Source organism: Thunnus thynnus, chromosome 3 (genome assembly GCF_963924715.1).
Source record: "Thunnus thynnus chromosome 3, fThuThy2.1, whole genome shotgun sequence".
NCBI lineage: Eukaryota > Metazoa > Chordata > Actinopteri > Scombriformes > Scombridae > Thunnus > Thunnus thynnus.
The window spans coordinates 22,243,807-22,263,935 of NC_089519.1; the positions used below are offsets into that span (position 1 = coordinate 22,243,807).

Below are 20,129 nucleotides of genomic sequence, written 5' to 3' on the forward strand. Positions count from 1 at the left end.
CATCAAGGAGTGCTCAGTTTCCTTCAGTGTTTAAGGGAGTCATTCTGAGATCACTGGAGTTTGATGAAAGTCATTCAGTTAGTCATAATACTGTGTAAATAAAAATCAGTCATCATTTAATCAGATTTTGAGTTTAATTCATTTCACTTTACTGTCCAAAGCTGGTGAAAGTTATTTCTGGCACACTGTGGAACAGCTTGTTTCTGGTTTGTTTTATTCCCACGATTCCTTCCTGTAGGTTATGAAAATTATAATTCAAACTTTATTTTGAAGGATAACCACTTCACTGTGTTTTATTGCTGCAACAAAAAGTAAAATTTTAAAGCCTTTAAAACAAATTTTAAAAATCAATGTCATGAATATGTTCTTTATACAAGACAGAGATCATGAAAGAGAATTACTGACTGACTCATGTAATGCCCATTTGTCCAATAGTATTTAATGTATACCCCAATGTATAAGTAAATTTGATTAATTGCTTTATAGACTGTTTTTAAAACCCAACACTGAGTTGATTATAATCAACCACTAATAACTCGTGGCACTTACTAGACTCCATACATTTATCCTCTCACACTGTGTTACAGCCTGGCACTGCTTGGATCTGGAGTGGATGGGATGTTGTCAATCAGACACTCCTCCTCCTGCTCCTCCCACTCAGACTGAACAGTTATGCGTAATAATATTTAAAAAAAGGTGCTGTTACTATGGAGTCAGTTTGCTCCACAAATATGGCTTATAGTGTACCATCAGGAAAGGAAGGAAGTTAGAGGAAGTCAAGAGGTGGAACATAGTCCTGCAGAGGAGGAATGAGCTGTTCATCTCAGGGGAAAAGCAAAGAAAACAACATCATATAGTCATCAGGTAAGTATTTGTGCAGGAAGAAATGCTATTTATTAACAGGATAAGGAATGGACTTTGAACTGACATTTTTTCTTTATGTGTGCTTTTTTTTAAAAAATATTTTAGTAATTTTTTTTGCAGCTTTCTTCTTCTTTTAAATTAAGCTAATTATTTGTGCAATGATTCTATACTGAATGCAATATAAATGATTGGTTTCAAATAAGTAACAATGCAGCCTAGTGTAGCCATTTAGTCATGAAAGGGCAAAAAAGAAATGAAAAATGTTTGCATGAGTTGATTATTACATTTTGCAAAGTCAAAGCAAAACAATCACAGTTTTCTTGGTGTGTTCTCATGAACACTTCTGCTTAATTTGACCTAATTCAACCTATGTGTGCATGTTTGTGTATTTTTAAAATTCATATGATTACACACAGTGGAAACCTGTTCCCATGATTTAGTGTGCATTTGTATACTAAATCTGATTTAGATGAGACTACATTCTGCAAAGTTTGGTGCATTTCCATTCATGTCGTCTTGTAAAATATCCACTTGATCTGATTAAGTCAGGCTGCCGAAGCCTCATATTGACTTCAGATAAACGATGGAATGCATTTTTGCACTGAAGCATGTTGGGAAGGGATGTTTTGATGTCCAGTTTGAGCAGAATTCATTATTGCTGCAAGCAAAAAACTACTCTAATGTACATATGAGTACTGCATATGAGTATTGTTTTATGACAGACCATGCAACTAAAGAGGAGACAGTAACTCAGTAGCTCAGGCAGAACAAATAACTAGACATCAGGGTTCCCAATGGTGTACTATTTCCTTCCACAGGAAGGGAAAAGGGTTTTGCCTTTTGAGATAAGTTTTTTCACTTCCCACAGTGTCCTGCAGAGAACGATTACACCCCTGCAGTTTGATGTACACGGACTTGATTTCTGGATTTGTCTCCATATGTTAATACTCCTTGCTTAAGGTATGTGTCTCTCAACTTTTTCAGCATTTCCTTTTCATTTTAGTGCTTGGTGATTTGTGTTTATATAGACTGGGAAGGGTGGGCACCGCATGGAAAGGAGGAAAAGTGATAAAAGTGGATAGAGGGCTTGTTTAAACAAAGTATTTGTGCAAGAAGCCAAAGACTGATGGCTTGTTGAAACAAAGTATTTGCAAGAGAAGCCAAGTTAAGCAGATCACCCTATTTCTGGACATTGTGTAACGTCATAGAGGTTATTATTCATGTTTGGTCCTGCAGTGCTTTTCTTTTATTTCTATTGCAGCAGTGCAGATAAGAAGACATGAAGAGTTGTTTCAAAATGTGTTACAGAAGAAAAATGCTCCTTGCCACTGTGATTTTCACAGCTCTCTGCTACAAGGTAAGTGTTATTTCTCTTGTAAATAGCCATTCAAAACTTGTTGTGATATATTTTTTTAAAAAGACAAAATGTGCCCTCATCAGTGGGTGGGGTGTGGTATGAAAAAAAAATTCGAGGCACAAAATAAAAAGGCTTTAATGAATGTGAGGTAGTAAATTATAAAAAATACACCGCTTGCTTTCCTCAAGGTGTTGTGATACAAAAAAAAATGTATATTCTCTTCTCTTGAAGCTGTATTTTAAATTCCACACTCAATTAAAGGTGACTGCAGTAAAACAGCTGGACATGGCCCCAGAAGCAGTAGACACCCTGTACGATGGATGCGACAAACAGGCCCTGGAGATGGTTATCCACTCAGTGTTAAAACAAGAGCTCAACCGCAGTGAAGTATTCCAGAAAGCGTGGAACACCCACTGTTCAGAAATTATCCCCGGAGGAGTAAAGGAACACACTGCTGCACTTATTACGCATGCATTTGGGGAAAAAGGTTTCAGAAAGACCTTTAACAATGCAGTGGCGACAATGGGAGGAAATGTTAGCACCTATGAAAACAGCTTCCATTTCAAGTCTCTTCACTTCCTGCTCATGGACGCCATGAAGCTCATGAAGCCGCTGAATGGGGAGAAGTGTAAAAGTGTGTTTCATGTCACAGACACTATATACAAAGCACAAAAAGGCTCAAAGGTGAGATTTGGAAGATTCACCTTAGTTCACTCAGACTGGAAAGCGATGGCGGAGCCAACAGACGGGGACACCTTTTTCAATATCACCACTTGCTTCTATGTCAGCCTGGGAAGCTTTTGCAAGGAGGATGGGGACGAGGTTCTCATATCTCCAGCTGAAGAGTTCACAGTGGAAGATGTAGTACAAACAAATGATGATGATCTTCAATACACTAAGATCCATTTGAAGCACTCAAAACTGGCCAGCTCACACGATTGCTACATTTTCTCTCGGTGAGACCTAAATGTTCTTAACAAACATGAAATATTTTGTTCAAATTATGAGGTTCTGTACATATGAGTGATATTTGAATGTTAAAAATTAATGTGAAATTAATTGAAATAGATGCAAAGCTCAGAAAAGTTTTGCCTGGTTACTGTAGCTATATGTAAAATTGTTTATCATTTAATGTCTCCAAACTGCTCTTCACCCAAAACAAGATATTTTAACAGCTACTACAATAACATATTGATGTCTCGTTCTCTGTTTCCATCTCTGCAGGTCACCAGCTGATGTCTCCACCCAGTGGCTCATGTTGGTGCTTTTAGGTTTCTCTCTTTTTTTCTTTAACTGCTGAGCCTAATGAATCAGTGTCTGAGACTGAGAGTTATCACAAAACAAAACTCAGTTGTGCAGTTGAGAAATGAACAAGATGCTTTGCTGTGATACTCTGCCAACTGCGGTGTTGTTAGATATTGAAGTCTGATGCACAGATGTAGTCCTTACCTTCATTACATTTTTTACAGAATTATAGACTGAAAGTGTTAGTTTTTTTTGTCTTTATGCATATCTGTGGTGGTAAACACAGCACATACTCTTTTATGCCTTATAATTAAGCACTATCTTAACACCTTATATGAAAGCTTTGTTTCACAGTTACATGTGCCTGGGTTTTGTTCACCATATATGGTGATGATGATTCTCTGAGTCTTCTTTCTTGTCTGAAAATCTGGGTCCAGAACCACAGAAGGCGGGAAATGTCGAGATAAGAAAAGAAACATGTTTGTTGTTTCCTGTGTCTGTGTTTTTGTGTAGATTGCTGTATAAAAACCAGGCCAAACATAGAGGCTGTTACTCTTGGCCTAAGGCATTTTATATCACAGGTTGAAGCCCACTTGCAAGTGTTTTGAATAAATAACACAGAAAGACATTCTCTCGCCGTGAGTCTCTTATTTAATAGAAAACTGACACTACAATATCAAAATATATATACATCCTCTATCATGTGGAGACTATCTCTCCACCATACATACACATACATACATACACACTGTAAAACATCATATAGGATCATAGCGGAATCAACTAATCACTTGTCATTAACTTCACTTAAATATGTAAGTTTTATTAATTTACAGTTAATCGAGGTAAAAATCTTTTCAGACCATTTCTTAACTTATAAACTTTAATTCACTTGACTTGAAGTAATATAACCTTAAATGATGAGTGAGAGTTCACTAAACTTGCTAAATTAAGTTTTTAAAGAAACGTGATCAGCATATTATTAGCAGATGTCCCAGCATGCATTGTTTGAGAGTTAAAACTTGGCCTTCAGGAATAAAAGAATAAATACAACAGGTTGAACTGCCCTTGTCATGTCTTTTCATTAATTTAAAATCTGTATGTTTATTTCAGGACTATTCTGCAAATAACTTTTCATGTGACAATTACAGTTACAGAACTTTGCAAACAGAGTTCATCAAATGCAGGCTGCATCCTGAGTGAGAGTGTATAAGAGAGGGAGGGATTAAGCTTCTGTTTTTTCTTCATTCTTCATAGTTAATTGTTTCAGAGAACAACATGACTGCAGTTCACAAGGATGTGATCTTAATTGCCTCTGGAGGACCCGAGTCCAAGATAAATCCAGGCTGATAGATCTTTCTACAATAAACACCCTTAACACTTTTATATTACAGTACACAGCATGATGATCATGGTACAACTAACACATGCTGTTCAGTACATATTATACAGACAAAGTGTGGTACTACATGTAATCTGTTTCTGAGCTGCATGAGGTGAATTATTTATCTTTTTTTTTAGGCATTTTATACCTGAATTTAGTGATATTGAACAGATGACAGGAAACAAGGGAGAGAAACACAACAAATTTCACTGAACAGACTCAAACTGCTGTGCTCCTAAAACGACAATGACATGTTTTTACATTTATGTTTCCACCCATTTTAAATGAACATTTGGAATGACTTGTGTGTGATGAAGATTTTTATGGACTTGCAAAGAAGCTCACACTGGTCTGCACTTCGCTGTGTTTGTGTACACTCTGAAAGGTAAAAATAAACATGAAACATGTAAAGGTTGCAGCTTTGGAGAGGTTAAAGGACCCATAGAGATGAAACTGATCATCTCATCAGACTCTGACTAAGATGGCCAAAAAAGAATTTTGCCCAGTATGTGACAAGCTGTTTCTTTAATGTTACATTTATTATAGGAGGAGACACTTTCATAGTTATTAACAAACAGTTTTTTGTGATCGCTCAAAGCTCTGAATGATGACAACACACAGAATCGTAACATTTTACATCATAATACAACAGTAAAACATAAATACACTGCAAAGGCAACATGTTGTGTCTATTGGTGTAAGAGTAGATGAGTATGCACCAAAACATACTATATACACAATACTATAAACACATACTGTACATTACTATATACAAACATATGTATATATATATATATATATATCCCACAACAAAAAAATTAAAATGGCACATGCTTTCTGCAACTAACAAAAATTACAAGCACTTGTGAATTTACATTTGATCATAAAATGCAGGTGACATCTAAACAGGTTTATTTAATAACATCAGTGTCACTATAAAAACATTTAGGGCATTAAAGAGCTGTATTAGAGAGCTGCATTCATGCTGCGGTAATACTGCAGTTATAGTCGATAAAATCCACTGAGTAATAGTCTGATAGGATTAAATATACTGTATGTCTATCACAAGTAAAGCATTTCATCAAATCATACTGTGTATCCCACTATATTATATAATAGCGTGCTGAGTATAACATTAAACAAATGTGATTACAAAATGTTAGAAGCAGCTTAAAGTATATCATTCACCATGCTCAGAAAATATCTTTCTTGTGGTATCTGAAAAAAGTATAATATAACAAGTGGACCACAGTATTTTTTTAAAAAAGGTTATGACTATATTATATTCATATATTTATATTTATATTATATTTATCATATAACATCTTTGTTAAAACAACATATATATATATATATATATATATATATATATATATATATATATATATATATATATATATATATATATATATATGTGTGTGTGTGTGTGTTTGTGTGTGTGTGTGTGTGTGTGTATTTATTGTTTTAACAAAGATGTTTTATGATAAATATAATATAAATATGAATATATGAATATAATGTAGTCATAACCTTTTTTGAAAATATCCTGTCCCACTGCATAAACTATGTTTTACAACAGAAGTAACGATAACAAATGATGATATAGTCGAAATAAATTAAACTCCAGAAAGTTCAATGTGAGCAGGGACAGCAGGTTATAATTAAAATGTCTTCTTAAACAAATTGATCTTTTTAAAGACTTAAGATGTTAATGAAACACTGAAAATGTTCTTGTAATTCCAACAATTAAAACCCACATATGTATTCACCATCTCAAACTAGACATCAATCTTTTTTCTTTTTTTTCAGATTTTTCAAGGAAACTTGCCTCAATTCATTTAACCTACTTACACAAGTAAATCCTCTCTTGAGCACTTTTGGATAATAACCAAAATGTGTAAGAATTTGCTAAAAAACAAATGAACAGCAGGATTTTATGACTAAAAACAAATGAACTCTCTCTCTAATCATACTTTCATATGATTAAAAACCATTAATATCAAAAATTATCTACCACTTGTCGTCAGGTGACGAAATCTTCACCACCTGCCGAAGAATGCCATGGAATATGGCTGAAAGTGGCGGGAATAGCTAAGTAAGTAAACCACGAGTATGGTATTTTTATCACAGTAAATTTTCTCCCGGGGTCAGATATTTTGTTTTGTTTGCTGTAATTATAACAGCATGATACACAAGTTTTCAAATATATGTCAAAACCTTTAATATTAAATTGAATTTTAATAATTTTGATAAAGTGAAACCTCACACAACTGCAGAGACAATGAGCTCAAGCTAAACTGTGCAGATTGTTGGTGTAAAAGTCAAGAGCACTATGAGTGAACAGAAACTCTTTTCAAATGCATTTTCCAACTCAAAAATATGTGTCAAAAAAACTGTACCTAATGGAGACAATTAACTGTCTTCATTAATGGGTTCAGATTTGAACCTTGACCTGTTATCACGAGAGCTGGCGTCTTCGCTGACGCTGGTGTCGACCCGAGAGAGGGTCGACACCAGCGTGCTCTGGTGACCCGGATGGAGTCTTGTGTTTCGGAGCTCCAGCTCATCATAACTCGACACCCGGACAAACGGACACCAGCGGAAAACTTGCTTGAATCCAGCCCGGAACCTGCACCCAAAATCAGCCCCCGACATGTCATTATGCTGTTGTGTACATACATGTTATTTACATGTGTGTTTGTGAGGTGGTGTTACTTTTACCCACCTGCTGTTGAGGCAACAGTAGATGATGGGGTTGTACATGGTGGAGCTCATGGCCAGCCACAGCACCAACAGGTAAACCTGCTGGATGTATTTCCACTTGCTCAGATGCTTGTTGAGGCCCGTCACAATGAAGTAGACGTGATAGGGCAGCCAGCAGAGGGCGAAGGTCACTACTACGATGATCATCATCTTCACCACCTGCAGGAGAAAAAAGAAAAATGCAAAAAAGAATCATCAGCAGGACAAAAACACAAATAGGGAGACATTTTAACATGTCACAGTAGGAAATGCACAGCTAAAATTAATAATTTAGCCATTTAGCTGCTTCAAACTGAACATAATATCATTTAAAAGGTCAAGTCAATGATCAATCTTAATTCATGTCAGCAGACGTTAAAATACCAAAATAAGGAATCCAGAAACATTCTGAATATTGCATTTCCAGATGAAAACTATACAAAAAAAAAGTTGAAACACTGAAATAATTGATGAACTAAACACTGGTACATCCCTCTTCTTGAAGAAGCATTTTTCCAGTTGCAGATACAAACTTCTCTTAACGGTCGTCTAGAGCTGGAACGATTAGTCGATTAATTGATCGATTGAAAATTATTCGCCAACTATTTTGATAATTGATTATTCATTTTGAGTGATTTTTTTAAAGAAAAAATGTCAAAATTCTCTGATTCCAGCTTCTCAAATGTGAATATTTTCTGGTTTATTTAGTCCTCTATGATAATAAACAAAATATATTTTGTTTATGGACTGTGATCAACATTTTTCACCATTTTCTTACATTTTATAGATCAAACGATTAATCGATGAATTGAGAAAATAATCAACAGATTGATCTATAATGAAAATAATTGTGGGTTGCAACCCTGCAGTGGTCTAAAAGCTTTTAAGGAACTGAAGTTGTTGACATGATGTTTATTGTATTTGGTGTAGGTATGTGTTGACAAACAGTTTAGCCTGTGACATCATCAGTCTAACTTGTGCAACTGGGTTATCAGCTGCATCTCCTCGTATTAGCAGTTGTTTTCTGACATCTCTACCTGCTCCTGATGATGTAAAACCAAAAGCTTGAACAGCATATATCCCTCTCTCCCTTTTTTGGAGAACCCCTACTTTTATAGATTCTGGATAACAACAGGTCTCCTGCTTTCAGAAACAATCTGTGGTAACCTTTTTTTAATGATTGTCTCTGTTCCTACTCAATGCACATAAAACTGCATTAAAAGCTCATAAATGCTTTAATGCTATCTGCTGATTATTTTCTCAATTAATCGATAAATCATTTTGTCTATAAAAAGGCCGGAAAATAATGAAAATGGCTGTTATAATGTTTTAGAGTCTATGGTGACATCTTCAATTCCTCGTTTTGTCTGATCAACAGTTCAACATCTGAAGAAATTCAGTTTACTATTACAGAAAAGTTTCAAATCATCACATTTAAGAAGCTGCAACCAGCAAATATTTGGCAATTTTGCATAAAAAATTACTAAAATAGTTTAATAGCTAATTAATCAACGAATCGTTGCATGAAATGAACCGCAATCATATTCATACTGTTTGTAGGTTAGAGGGCACCACTGTCTGTGTGTATATGACTAAGAAACTGACCAAATTTTTCATTATCAAAAAATTAAGGCACAACTATGTAATATGCAGGAGAAATATAACACTTATCCAGCAGACAAGAACAACGTTACTGTGATGCTGAATGCAAGGCTGGCTAAAGGCACTGGCCATATAGGTGGTTGCCTAGGTCGCCAATTGTCTGGTGGGCACTGGTCACCCTAAATAGAAAAAAAAAAAAAATTCTGCCCTCATTTTCTTTACTGAGGTAAAAAATGAACAAATAAAGAAAAAAAAGAAAGAAAGAAAACTTTGCACTCCTGTTCCTCACAATTTTTCAGCCCTGCACCCGTACTGTGAGCACTGAAAGTGAAAGGTGGGATACTGTTTGATGCACATCACAGCCTGAGCCCATGAGGAGATGTCAAGAGGCAGATATTCACATTTTATTTCATAATAAAAATAAAAATAAAGCCCAATATAAAGGTATGTTGTCTTATGTTAACATTAAAAGCGTTAGACATTTCATTTATAGCAGCTAGCTAGCTAAGTAGCAATAAAGCTAATGCTAGATAATGATGCTACAATAGCTGCTGGATAACATCACAGATTGAAGAATATGAGACTGAATGGTAAGCCTGTAGCTATCTATATGGATAACTGCTCCTTGCTACAACATAAGGGATTGTGCTGCTCAGTGACCAATATCAGTGATAATGGCTAACTCTGTATCCATAAAAACATAAATTTCTGCAGTGGGTTGCCACTTGGTGTTGTAGCACATTGTAGTAAGCTATTGAAATATCATATCAATAAATTAGGTCTATAGAACTAAAAAAAGCTTAATAAAATGGCAGCAATCAATTAAAAAATGATGCCGTGGCGGGAAACTGCTGTTTTACCATCAGTGAGTTCAGTGACATTTTATAATTTATACCTACCCTAGGGATATGTTTGTAAATATTTAGCTGTTACTCAGAGCTATGTTGTAAACTATCATTTTAACTTAAGCTTTTAGTTTAGTAAAGCATAAATCACAACTTAGTAATAATTTGTGTTGTAACTAAGTTTGAACTTACACACAGATGGTGCAACAGGCTGCTGCAGCTGCTTGTCCTGATCTGCAGCCACATGTTTTTGCTTGTAATAGGCTCACATCTACTCTATAACTGTCCAGATGCACTCAGGAAACATTTGCAGAAGCCCCCAGCTGGTGGAGAAGTTATGTTATAATATGTTATGTTAAGACTGGACTGTGTTGGAGAAGGCTGCATTGAGTTGTATCTCTGAAGGACTGTCTTGCATTATTAGTTAGCTTGTAGTGTTGTGTACTTAAGTTTGTGTAATTCTGAAACAGTTTGATTTATGCTGGGTTGTGATTAAGTGGTATTGTGTTTTCTGGATTTTGGTTTGCTCTGTGTTTCCCTCCTGTGGTCCTGCACTCCTCCCCAGTCTGTTTTTCTCTCCACACCTGCCCTGCATATAGTTTCGTCAGTCCTACCCTGCTCCCTGTATTTCCCCCAGCCAATCAGCTCCCTGTCTATTCTCCTGTTTCATCACCTCACTCCCCTCTTCTGAGCTTCTCCACCCATCTCCCTTCTTGCACCTGATCTCCATGTTAGTTCAATTAGTTTTTAAGTTCTGGTTTTCTGCTCAGTCTTGGTTGGATCCTCTGTTTTGTTCTGTTCCATTGAGTTTGCTCTTCTATGTTCAGCCTGTTTAGTCATGTTTTTGTAGTCAGTTCTGCTCAGCTAAGCCAGCATCTGTTTTTTTCCTGAGCAGCCTTCAGAATTAAGAAGGTTTTCTTCACCCTTGCATTTCAGTCTCTGCATTTGGGTCCACATGCTCCTTAACACTTAACACCATTGTGGTGCCTGATATTTGTTGTCCATATTTTACTGTAGAATAAGTGGGTGGCAGTACTGGTAGGGTAATTGACTTGATTGTCCACCTCAGTGGAAATTTGTCTTTGGCTTCTCTCAAAGTACAGCAAAAGTAAATCCACTACGCATAGCACAACTCACCATTAAAAACATGCAAAATATACAACATACAGTGGTGCAAATGGGCAGGTAGCATGGATAGGTTATATAAATAATACCAGAAAGCAAGTTTTATAAAATAACAAGTGTTCCCTGATGCAGTCATTCTGTGTTCAATGCCCGTATGGCACGGGGGAAAAAAAGACTTCTTGTATATCGCAAAGTTGTTTTTGTGACTTGCAGGGTAATCATCCTATAAAGTTGATATGATGAAGATGTTAGCAAACAGTTGCCTATTTATACAACCAAAGGGCATGGAATAACATTATCATTCATTTGGAGTTGTGTTTCAGGTCACTTGAAGAATGTTAGTCTAATATTCACTCTCCTTTTATCACCATTTTTGGTCTCCACCAGCTCTTAACACAAGTATTTGGCCCTTTAGCTCCTAAATGCTCAACTATTTTCACCAGCTATAGTTGCCAACTCAGAGCTTTTTTGCCAAAAACAGCACGGCCTGTCGCTGCAGGAAACAAAACTGACAAAAGCAGTGAGACTGAACCAAAACAGTAAAATTGAGGGGCCGAAAACAATGAGCTGAAATTTGCTAAAAAGCTCCACAGAGCTGATGGGAACTGCAAAGTCATGTGATAAATGTGAAAATCAATGTGATTTTGGATGTTTGAAGCCATGGCAGCTCTTTTATATGCACATTGTCTCTGTAGGAGAAAGTGCGTTGTCTGTTTCCCTTCAGTCTTTTCCATTCATCGAGCCCAAAATGGCAGCTGTATGAAGCGAGGGAAAGGTCAGTGATGACGCAACAGACCCAACATGTTCCAGGTAGGACGGATGGGAGCGCCACAGAACTCATCAGCGCATAACAGCACAATGCAGAGCTGTGGGGGGGAGTGGGGTGGGGGGGGGTTAAAAGGAGGCGGCTATTATACCATCAGCAGAAGTTCATCTGAGAGACGCGAGAGAGATGAGAGCGACTTCCTCTTATCTCCACCCCAGATGGCATCTTGTCAGCGCGGGCCTTTGAATCAGACCAGACATTGTATTGTAGCTTTGTTTCCTGACATTTATAAATCTCTTTTATCTTCCACGGCTCCATTTTTGCCAACCATCTGAGCCTTTGATGAATTTTTTTCAATGAAGCTCTTTAAAAGATTGTAAAGAGCGAGCCTCCACCTGTCTCTGTCTCCGTGTGCTGAATAGGTGTGTTTGTGGTACCAAAAATATAAATCTATTTTCAAGTTACTGTTTTGCAGTTTATATTGCTGTTTACTTCATTATACTCAGTTAACAGGATAAATATGAGCTTAATTAAGATGAAACTGATCAGTGCAGTTTGGTCAATGACAAAAAAGTTGCTGATCCACATATTAGGCAATAATTTTCATGATTCCTTTTTTTAAAATTTCATCCTTTATCTGAATACTTCCGCAGCCTAACCTCTGTGTCTTCTCTCTGAATAATCCGACATGTCAACCTGCAGTATTTGTGATGTTTATCGATAAATTGTATTCTTTGCTGTTAATCCCGCAGCTGTCCTGATAGATGCTCGTCATGACATCTGCAATGACCTTAATCCCTGTTTAACCCAACCCTCTGAGTAGCTGCTGGAAACCACACAGTGTGCTGTTAAGCTGATGATGTCAAACAAGTGTCTCTGCACTCTGAAATTGATGTTTTCCTCCTCTTCTTCTAGGCTGCAGTTGCAAGTGAATCATTGGCCATGTTTGCATTAGGCTAAACTGTATAAGTACATCACAACATCAGTGTACTTTGTACTTTGTTAAATTGATGTTGTTAGGAATGCAGGGTAAGATATAACAGTAACAGAGCTGATGGTTGTTTTCTGGGTTATGGTTTTTGTTTTATTCTTGTCTTTATTTTGTGCAGAAGGGGAACCGGCTTGCTGAAGTTAGTCTTTTCTGTAATATTTCTGCTTTTTCCTTCTTAACTTTTTCTAAACTTAAACTTTAAACTTCAACTTTTAACTTTATTGTCTGAGAGGGGAAATTTTTCTTGCAGCCAGGTGAAACGAACACACAGAGACACACAGACGATAAGGTACATAAAACATACTACAGGCTCTCAGTGTGAATGCTTTCCAGTAGAGAGCCTTGAACCTGAATTCAGTCTGTGATCTCCTTATATGGTAATTGCAGCTGTGTATCAGCAGAAATTGGCTTTACAGAAGTAGTAGTAATAATAATCAACTTTATTTCTATACTGTAGCATAAGATGTGTAAATATATAATAATAAAATGCATCATAAAGTACTTAAAGGCGAAGAATCATAGCATTTACAATAAAACAGTAAAACATGGACAATAAAATATCAAAAAGTCTAATTTAAAGAAAGAAGATAGGACCAGATAAAAAAAAAAACTTTAGTAGAAAGCAATGTTAAGATGACGTGTTTGTCTAAAAGTGTCGACAGATTAAACCTCAGGCAGACTATTCTGTAGTTTCAGGGTGTAATTAACAAAAGCTGCCTTTCCATGCCTTTAAAAAACTGTCATGGTAGGCTGCAAGGTAAGTACAGCAGTAATATTTTATCTGCAAGTCTGTTGCTCTTTCTGTTGCATTTATGGTGATGGAGGTCCTGTCTGTTTGGCTGTTTCTGGAAGTTGTTTGACATCTTCCTGATCAGATTTTTCATGCATGTCATCATGTTATCCATCTATAATTTTGCCATCCTGTTTTTCCAGTCTGTATTTCTTTTGTTATCTGATCTATTCTGTCCACACAACATCTGTTGCATGTCCATCCGTCCTGGAAGAGGAATACTTCCTCTGTTGCTCTTCCTGAGTTTTTTTTCTTCATTTTTGTCCCTGTTAAAGGGGATGTTGTATTGCTGTAGAGATTTTAAAGGCCCCTGAGGCAAATTTGTGATTTGTTATATTGGGCTATACAATTAATTTGACTTTCAGGAAAACTATCATGAGCTGTAATATGGTTTTCTTCCGCAGACACAAACAAAATAAATGTGGAAAGTGTAACTATTGAGTGTGAATGCATTAAAAAAATCATTTTTACCTTCCTTTTAGCCTGGAGCTGTCCATGATACTTATCAGATGAGTCTCCTGGGACCGCCCCTCCCCACAGTGTCACCCCTACGATTGTATAAGTGATGCCCATCACCACTAAAGGCAGCACGTAGACCAGAACTGTTACTATGATGTGATACCTGCATGTATGTAGCGAAGCAAATACAAAAATCAAGATTATAGCCAACATTTCCCAGGAGAATGATGATAATAAGGAGATCTGTGAGTGTCTGTTGTTTGTGTGTAGCTGTGTGTCGTGTGTGCACTCACTTAAAGGGGTCATCGGCCATGCGGGGCCAGGCCACGTAGCAGAGAGTCCGGTGGGGCAGAGCTCGGGTGGTGGAGAAATAGCAGAGAGGGAAGGCCAGAGCCACGGCCAGACTCCAGATACACACAATAACTCCCACAGTGGCCTTCGCCGACAGACGAGGCTTCAGTGGATGGATGATGGCCATGTACCTACAGGTCAGAGGTCACAACATCGCCTTGAACTGTGAGTTAAGCTGGTTAATGCACACATTACATTTGTGCATACATTTCAGTACGCTGGGTTTAATGCAATCCTGCCATTATCCTCACAGTTGGTTTCTTGGGTCATAATGCTCTGATGAATATCTGTTTAAAGACAAATTTAAAGCTGTTCAAAGCAGCGATTCGACAACCCGTCACACCACCTTTAAAAAACACAGCAGTGAAAAGACCTATTGGTGATGATGCTGTACTTCTGCAGTGACAGTTTGGTCAGTATCAGTAAGTGCTCGAGCAAACTATGATCTACACTTTTCATTAAAGATTAAAGTCAAATTAATGACTGGCAAAATTTTTAAAGGATGTCTTTAAAATTTGTCACAGTTTTAAAACTGAATACTTGACAGAATTTAAGGTAAACACACTGACATCTAAAGCAAAGAAGAAGAATACAAAATTTGTTTTTACATGCACTGTGTATGTACAGTTGATAGGCTGCACAAAAGGTCACAAATCCTTAAATTTTCATTCAGAGCATTGCAACAAGCTTTGAAATGATTATAAATGATTAACTTAACTTAAATAAGTAAAAGTAAACTGACCCAATTAAATGTCTGTGTTAATTAACCTTTTTTTTTATGAAAAGTTAATTGCATTTGAATTCATAGTGTGAATCCATGGTGGGAATTTTAGGGGAAAAGAAAATAATTGTAACAAATAAACAAGTATCTCTAAATTCTATCCGAACTGTGTGATCCCATTTTCCCCACTCAGCCTCTACCTGTCAGTAGCTATAGCAGTCATAGAGTAGATGCTGGCGAACACCGAAGTCACCGGGAAGAAATTGTGAAACCTACAGTACACTTCTCCAAAGTACCACTCTCCGTGCGCCGCGTAGATGAAGTTGATGAGCGTGTTGAAAGCAGCCATCGAAACATCAGAGAAAGCCAAGTTGAGCAGGAAATAGTTGGTCACAGTTCTCATCCGCTTGTGCGCCAGAATGATCCAAATCACGATCAAGTTCCCGAAAACAGCCACAACGAGCACGGTGCTGTACGCCACCGACCACAGCGCGACGCGCCACGCCGGCTGCACAAACTGGTGGGTCAGATTTCTGGTTGAGTTGGATCCATCCCGTTCAGAGGCCATTCCTCCAGTATCCTCAGTCGCATCTGTTGCAAGCTGCTGCTGACAGACGGCATAAACCACTTTGGCACCTCTGATGCGCAACATACGCGCAAGTAAACATGTGACCAGTGAGACAGAGAGAGAGAGAGAGAGAGGGAGAGAGAGAGAGAGAGAGAGAGAGATGCTGGTACAGCCAGTTAATGATGTCACTCACAGGGAGAGTAAAAAAAAACATCCAAATCCAGTAAATAAGCCTTTTTATTTTTATTCTAGAACGAGTCCTAATTACATAAATCCAACAAAGCTGTTATGAATAATGCCTGCAGGGTATTTTAAAGCAAAATCCATTCTTTTTCTGAGTGCATGAAGTAAGTTTATGATATATTTGCTTACAAATTTATATTATGTGACATGGATCAATTTGGCAAAGCAATTTACATTAAGTGCATTAAACTTTCTCCTTCAACATGAGATGTTTTAATGATCCAAACCTGATCAACAGATGTTTGTTCTGGTCATTTCTTCTTCCCAGTGTAACCTACATTTGCTACTCTCAAATACTTATGTCAACTCTCTGATAAATGTCCAAGTCATTTCATTCAGAAAGGGATGCATTAGAGCTGTTTGAAGCCTTAGATCAGTGTGAGCGTGATACAGTTAATCCTTAATGGTGGTGCCATCAATACCAAAGCTTGTAGCTTCAGGGTTTTATGGTTGGTGTGTTTTATGTAACCATAAGCTCGGTAAAACAGATCAAGTGTAAAGGTTATAAAGTGATGGAGAAGTCTTTCAGTGTTTCTCAATGTAACATATAGGTTAAAAGAAAAAAAATGAGAAACATCTCCTCACGTTCCACACACAAAATGTTTTCTGCAGAATATCCAGAGTGTGTTTTCAATCTGCAGGCTGATCTGACTCATGACAGATGTTAAGGGTTAAAGCTGTGACAGTGGTGCAGATGATCTGGGCTAAAAAGTCAAGTTTGCAATTCACAGAAAGAAAATGTTTTAGTAAAATAATCCATTTCCCCAACATGATAAGATTGTGAGATCTAAATTTCAATCACATTTAACTAGAAATTATTCAGATGCATTAAAAGATTTAATAAAAAAAGATTCTGCAGATCAAGAATGAACGTACATGCTCAAAAAACATGAAACAACACAAAAAATTTGAATCAATTTGAAAATGAATAAAAACATTAATATTATGTTTGAAAGTCTGAAAATGCACATCCTCCAAAACATGATTATGGGCTAAAACACAACATTTCTTTACCTGAGTTGAGTCAGTTTGGTAAATAATAAATATGAATAAAAAGCTCACAGTTACACATCACACAAACATCATACAGAATTTAGTGGAGTCAACTCATAATTTATCATTAACTTAAATATATAATTTTAAAAAAGTTAATTCAATCTGAAATTTCTAGTTTTTCTTTCAATATCATTTCAGAACTCATATTTATGAGTTTTTTGACTTGAAATTATGAGTTGAATGAACTGCTTAGAGTTTCACTTAATTTATTAAATAAAATACATTAAATTAGTTTTTAAAGAAACATGATCAGCGGACTAGCAGATTACCCAGCATGCATTGTTTCAGAGTTAAAACTCACCAGTGTTCCTTCTTTTTTGTAGTTTGTAGAAAACATACATGATGGAAACTTGCTATGTGTCTTTAATACATGTTTGTAAATTTTTTTTGTATTTTTGGGGATGTTGTGGCTGATATTTTTAAATAGAACAGCAGCAAGCCCCAGAATCTTATTTTGCTACTTTCCCCCTTTGTTTCAGGATACTCCTGCCAAATTTCATACTCGTATGACTATTTGTGTAATTGTAGTACCTTCATATTTGCATTTACATCATTTTGCCAGACACATGTCTCAAAACAGGGTTTTTGGCCTCCTGAGACCAAACGGCCTCAAGTTGAAGGTGCTCGTTATTAACTTGTGATGACCCAAGGTACAGGCTAGCAGGAAACAATAGTGAAAAAAGGTAGTAAAAGACATCCTGAGGGCTGGACCTGGATCCCGGGCTAAAAAGTCTGTTTCCTCTCAGCAAGACCTCATTACCCAGAGCGCTCTTTTTGGGCTACTCCCTTCCTCAAATGTCACCACTCAAGCCCTATTTAAACACTTCCTGTTTCTTGTGCTAAAAAAGGTCACAGGCTATTAAGAGATGGCTGTTAATGTCATTAGCTGCATTCAAAATCAGTTTTCCTCTATTTCATATGAATAATTCAGGCATCATTTAATCACACTGGGTGTAACAGCTGGAAAGATGAACGTCTCTTCATCTGGTGTCCGTGTGTCACATAGTTTAATCTGTGTAAGGCAAATAGAAGTGAAACAGACTGACATGAAGAGTTTGATACACCGGTGCAGAAAAGTAAACTTGTAAAGATGTTTTACATCATTTCATGTCCTTAATAAGATCACTAACTGTGTCGATGCTTCTACAACAGTTCGGAACTGACAGACTGAGCTGAAACTCAGACACGAAGCTCCTGATAGTTACTGTATATGTCAGATTGTTCTGACAGTTTCACATCAGAGAAGAAGCCACATTTTCATGACATAATATATTCCTGTTCAGTGGAAATGAAAATGTAAATTTACATACAATGTGTGCTAAAAATTTCACATCATTTTACACGCATTTTAAAAATTTTTTAAGAATATTGTTGAGTGCAGATAAAGGCTGTTATGTCATAAATTTATGTAATTTACTTACTTTTTTCTATATTTCTCTATATGTTTGTTAGTGTTTATTGATAATATGAGTGATTGCTATTGAGTTGACAAATGTGATTTTAATATTTCCATTAATGTTTTTAATATTTTTAAGATGTATCATACAGATCTATATCTGACTGAGATCAAATGATGCTCTGTGACCAACTGTAGGAGGAATTCACTCTGAGCCACAAGGTGGAGCCTGTTGCCACTAATGAAATGTTTGTGATAATTGGTTACTATGAATCCTGCCTTTTATATATAAAGATGTTTATTCCATTTGTCAGCATATACTTGAAGGTGTTTGACTGAAACCTTATATATTAAAGGATCTTTATTAAGCAGGTGAGGACAGGGTGCGGGTGTCCCTTCTTCCTTTTAGTATAAGGCTTTGTTAGTAAAAACACAACAAGAAATTAATTTTACCTTCAAATCTGCTAGTGATCATACAACATGAAGGTATTATTACAAGGTTGTGTTAGTAAAATACTTTAAAAATTGAATATTACAAGTAAATCTATAATACCACAAAAGTGACTGGTGTTTTTTAATTAAGTCAGATGATGACGATTCTACAAAACAGCTGATTGAAAGATTTTGTTAGCAGGAAACACACTTAAATTCAATTTTACTGTTAAATTCCATAATGACAAAAGTCTTTCTTCTAAACAATAATATGAAATGACAGTGATTCTACAACATTGCTGTTTTTTTGTTTTTTTTTACAAGGTTGTGTATTGATATGTCTGAACTAGTAAAAAAAAAAAGGTTGCTCTGTATTTTAAACGTGTTATTTGTGAGAAACAGAGGAGGGATTAGTGGCACATTTACCTGCTTCCAAGGTGCATCCAGAAAAGGACAAAGTCTGAAGAGTATGAAGCTACAAAGAACAACCTGGTCTCACAATAAAGTTGTTCTTTATACTACCAGTATTTCTGGACTTTTGACCTCTTCTTATCTGTGACAAACTACATGAACTTCCATGAAAAAAAAGATATCAAATGCCCTTTTGGCCGCTGGTCTGCATGTGAAGTTCAAGAAAAATCTCAAGTGATGCCTCTTCTTGCTTATTTGTGATCAGGTTGTGCCATTGTTCAACAAAAGTGATAAAAGGATAAACAAATATGAACTTATTTTTTAATGCTGTTCTATATTGGATCAATTCTTGTACATCTGGAAACCTGTGATAATTAGTATTGAGGAAGGATTCACAAATTAGGCCTCTAAAGTATATGAATTATTATAAGTGATAAACTTATAGCCAAATGTGCGATTTGTATTTAAGAAAAGTGTATATTTTCATTTTACACAATATGCAAATTAACTGTAACTTTCCTGAAATAATAATAATCTGTTTTTTTTTCAGATGTCATTAATTACATAAGTAATCATCTTTGAGAAGAAATACGTTAACATCTTGCTATGATGGTTGTTGATACATATATATATTGTTCTCTGTGAGCAATCTGCCTGTCTGTTTTAAACAGGCACTGCACAAATGCCACTAAATTCTACACACTGGTCCTTTAAATGTCCAGTTCATGTGCAGAATTATTAAATTCCAACTTTGGCGCCCCCTAGTGGTAATATCAAAATG

The 20,129-nt window shown here is 36.3% G+C and overlaps 2 protein-coding genes across 6 annotated transcripts; one reads left to right on the forward strand and one right to left on the reverse strand.

Annotated features, from left to right (window-relative positions):
* The first annotated feature begins 716 nt into the window (after window positions 1-716).
* Window positions 717-4,094, forward strand: si:ch211-145b13.6 (erythroblast NAD(P)(+)--arginine ADP-ribosyltransferase). Of its 5 annotated transcripts, none has more exons than XM_067584775.1 (5): window positions 717-864; window positions 1,733-1,824; window positions 2,126-2,221; window positions 2,453-3,177; window positions 3,446-4,094. In XM_067584775.1, the coding sequence occupies exons 3-5, from the start codon at window positions 2,144-2,146 to the stop codon at window positions 3,519-3,521; spliced, it is 879 nt and encodes a 292-aa protein (XP_067440876.1). In that variant the 5' UTR covers window positions 717-864; window positions 1,733-1,824; window positions 2,126-2,143; the 3' UTR covers window positions 3,522-4,094. The 5 variants fall into 5 exon arrangements, with proteins under 5 accessions (XP_067440876.1, XP_067440879.1, XP_067440880.1 ...); XM_067584778.1 differs by having other exon boundaries at window positions 2,129-2,221; XM_067584779.1 differs by having other exon boundaries at window positions 719-864; window positions 2,483-3,177.
* Window positions 4,095-6,273: 2,179 nt separating this feature from the next.
* Window positions 6,274-16,466, reverse strand: tacr3l (tachykinin receptor 3-like). Its single transcript, XM_067584774.1, has 5 exons — window positions 15,443-16,466; window positions 14,464-14,652; window positions 14,183-14,333; window positions 7,576-7,772; window positions 6,274-7,479 (listed from the first exon to the last, which is right to left on the reverse strand). The coding sequence occupies exons 1-5, from the start codon at window positions 15,892-15,894 to the stop codon at window positions 7,263-7,265; spliced, it is 1,206 nt and encodes a 401-aa protein (XP_067440875.1). The 5' UTR covers window positions 15,895-16,466; the 3' UTR covers window positions 6,274-7,262.
* Between the last annotated feature and the right edge of the window lie 3,663 nt (window positions 16,467-20,129).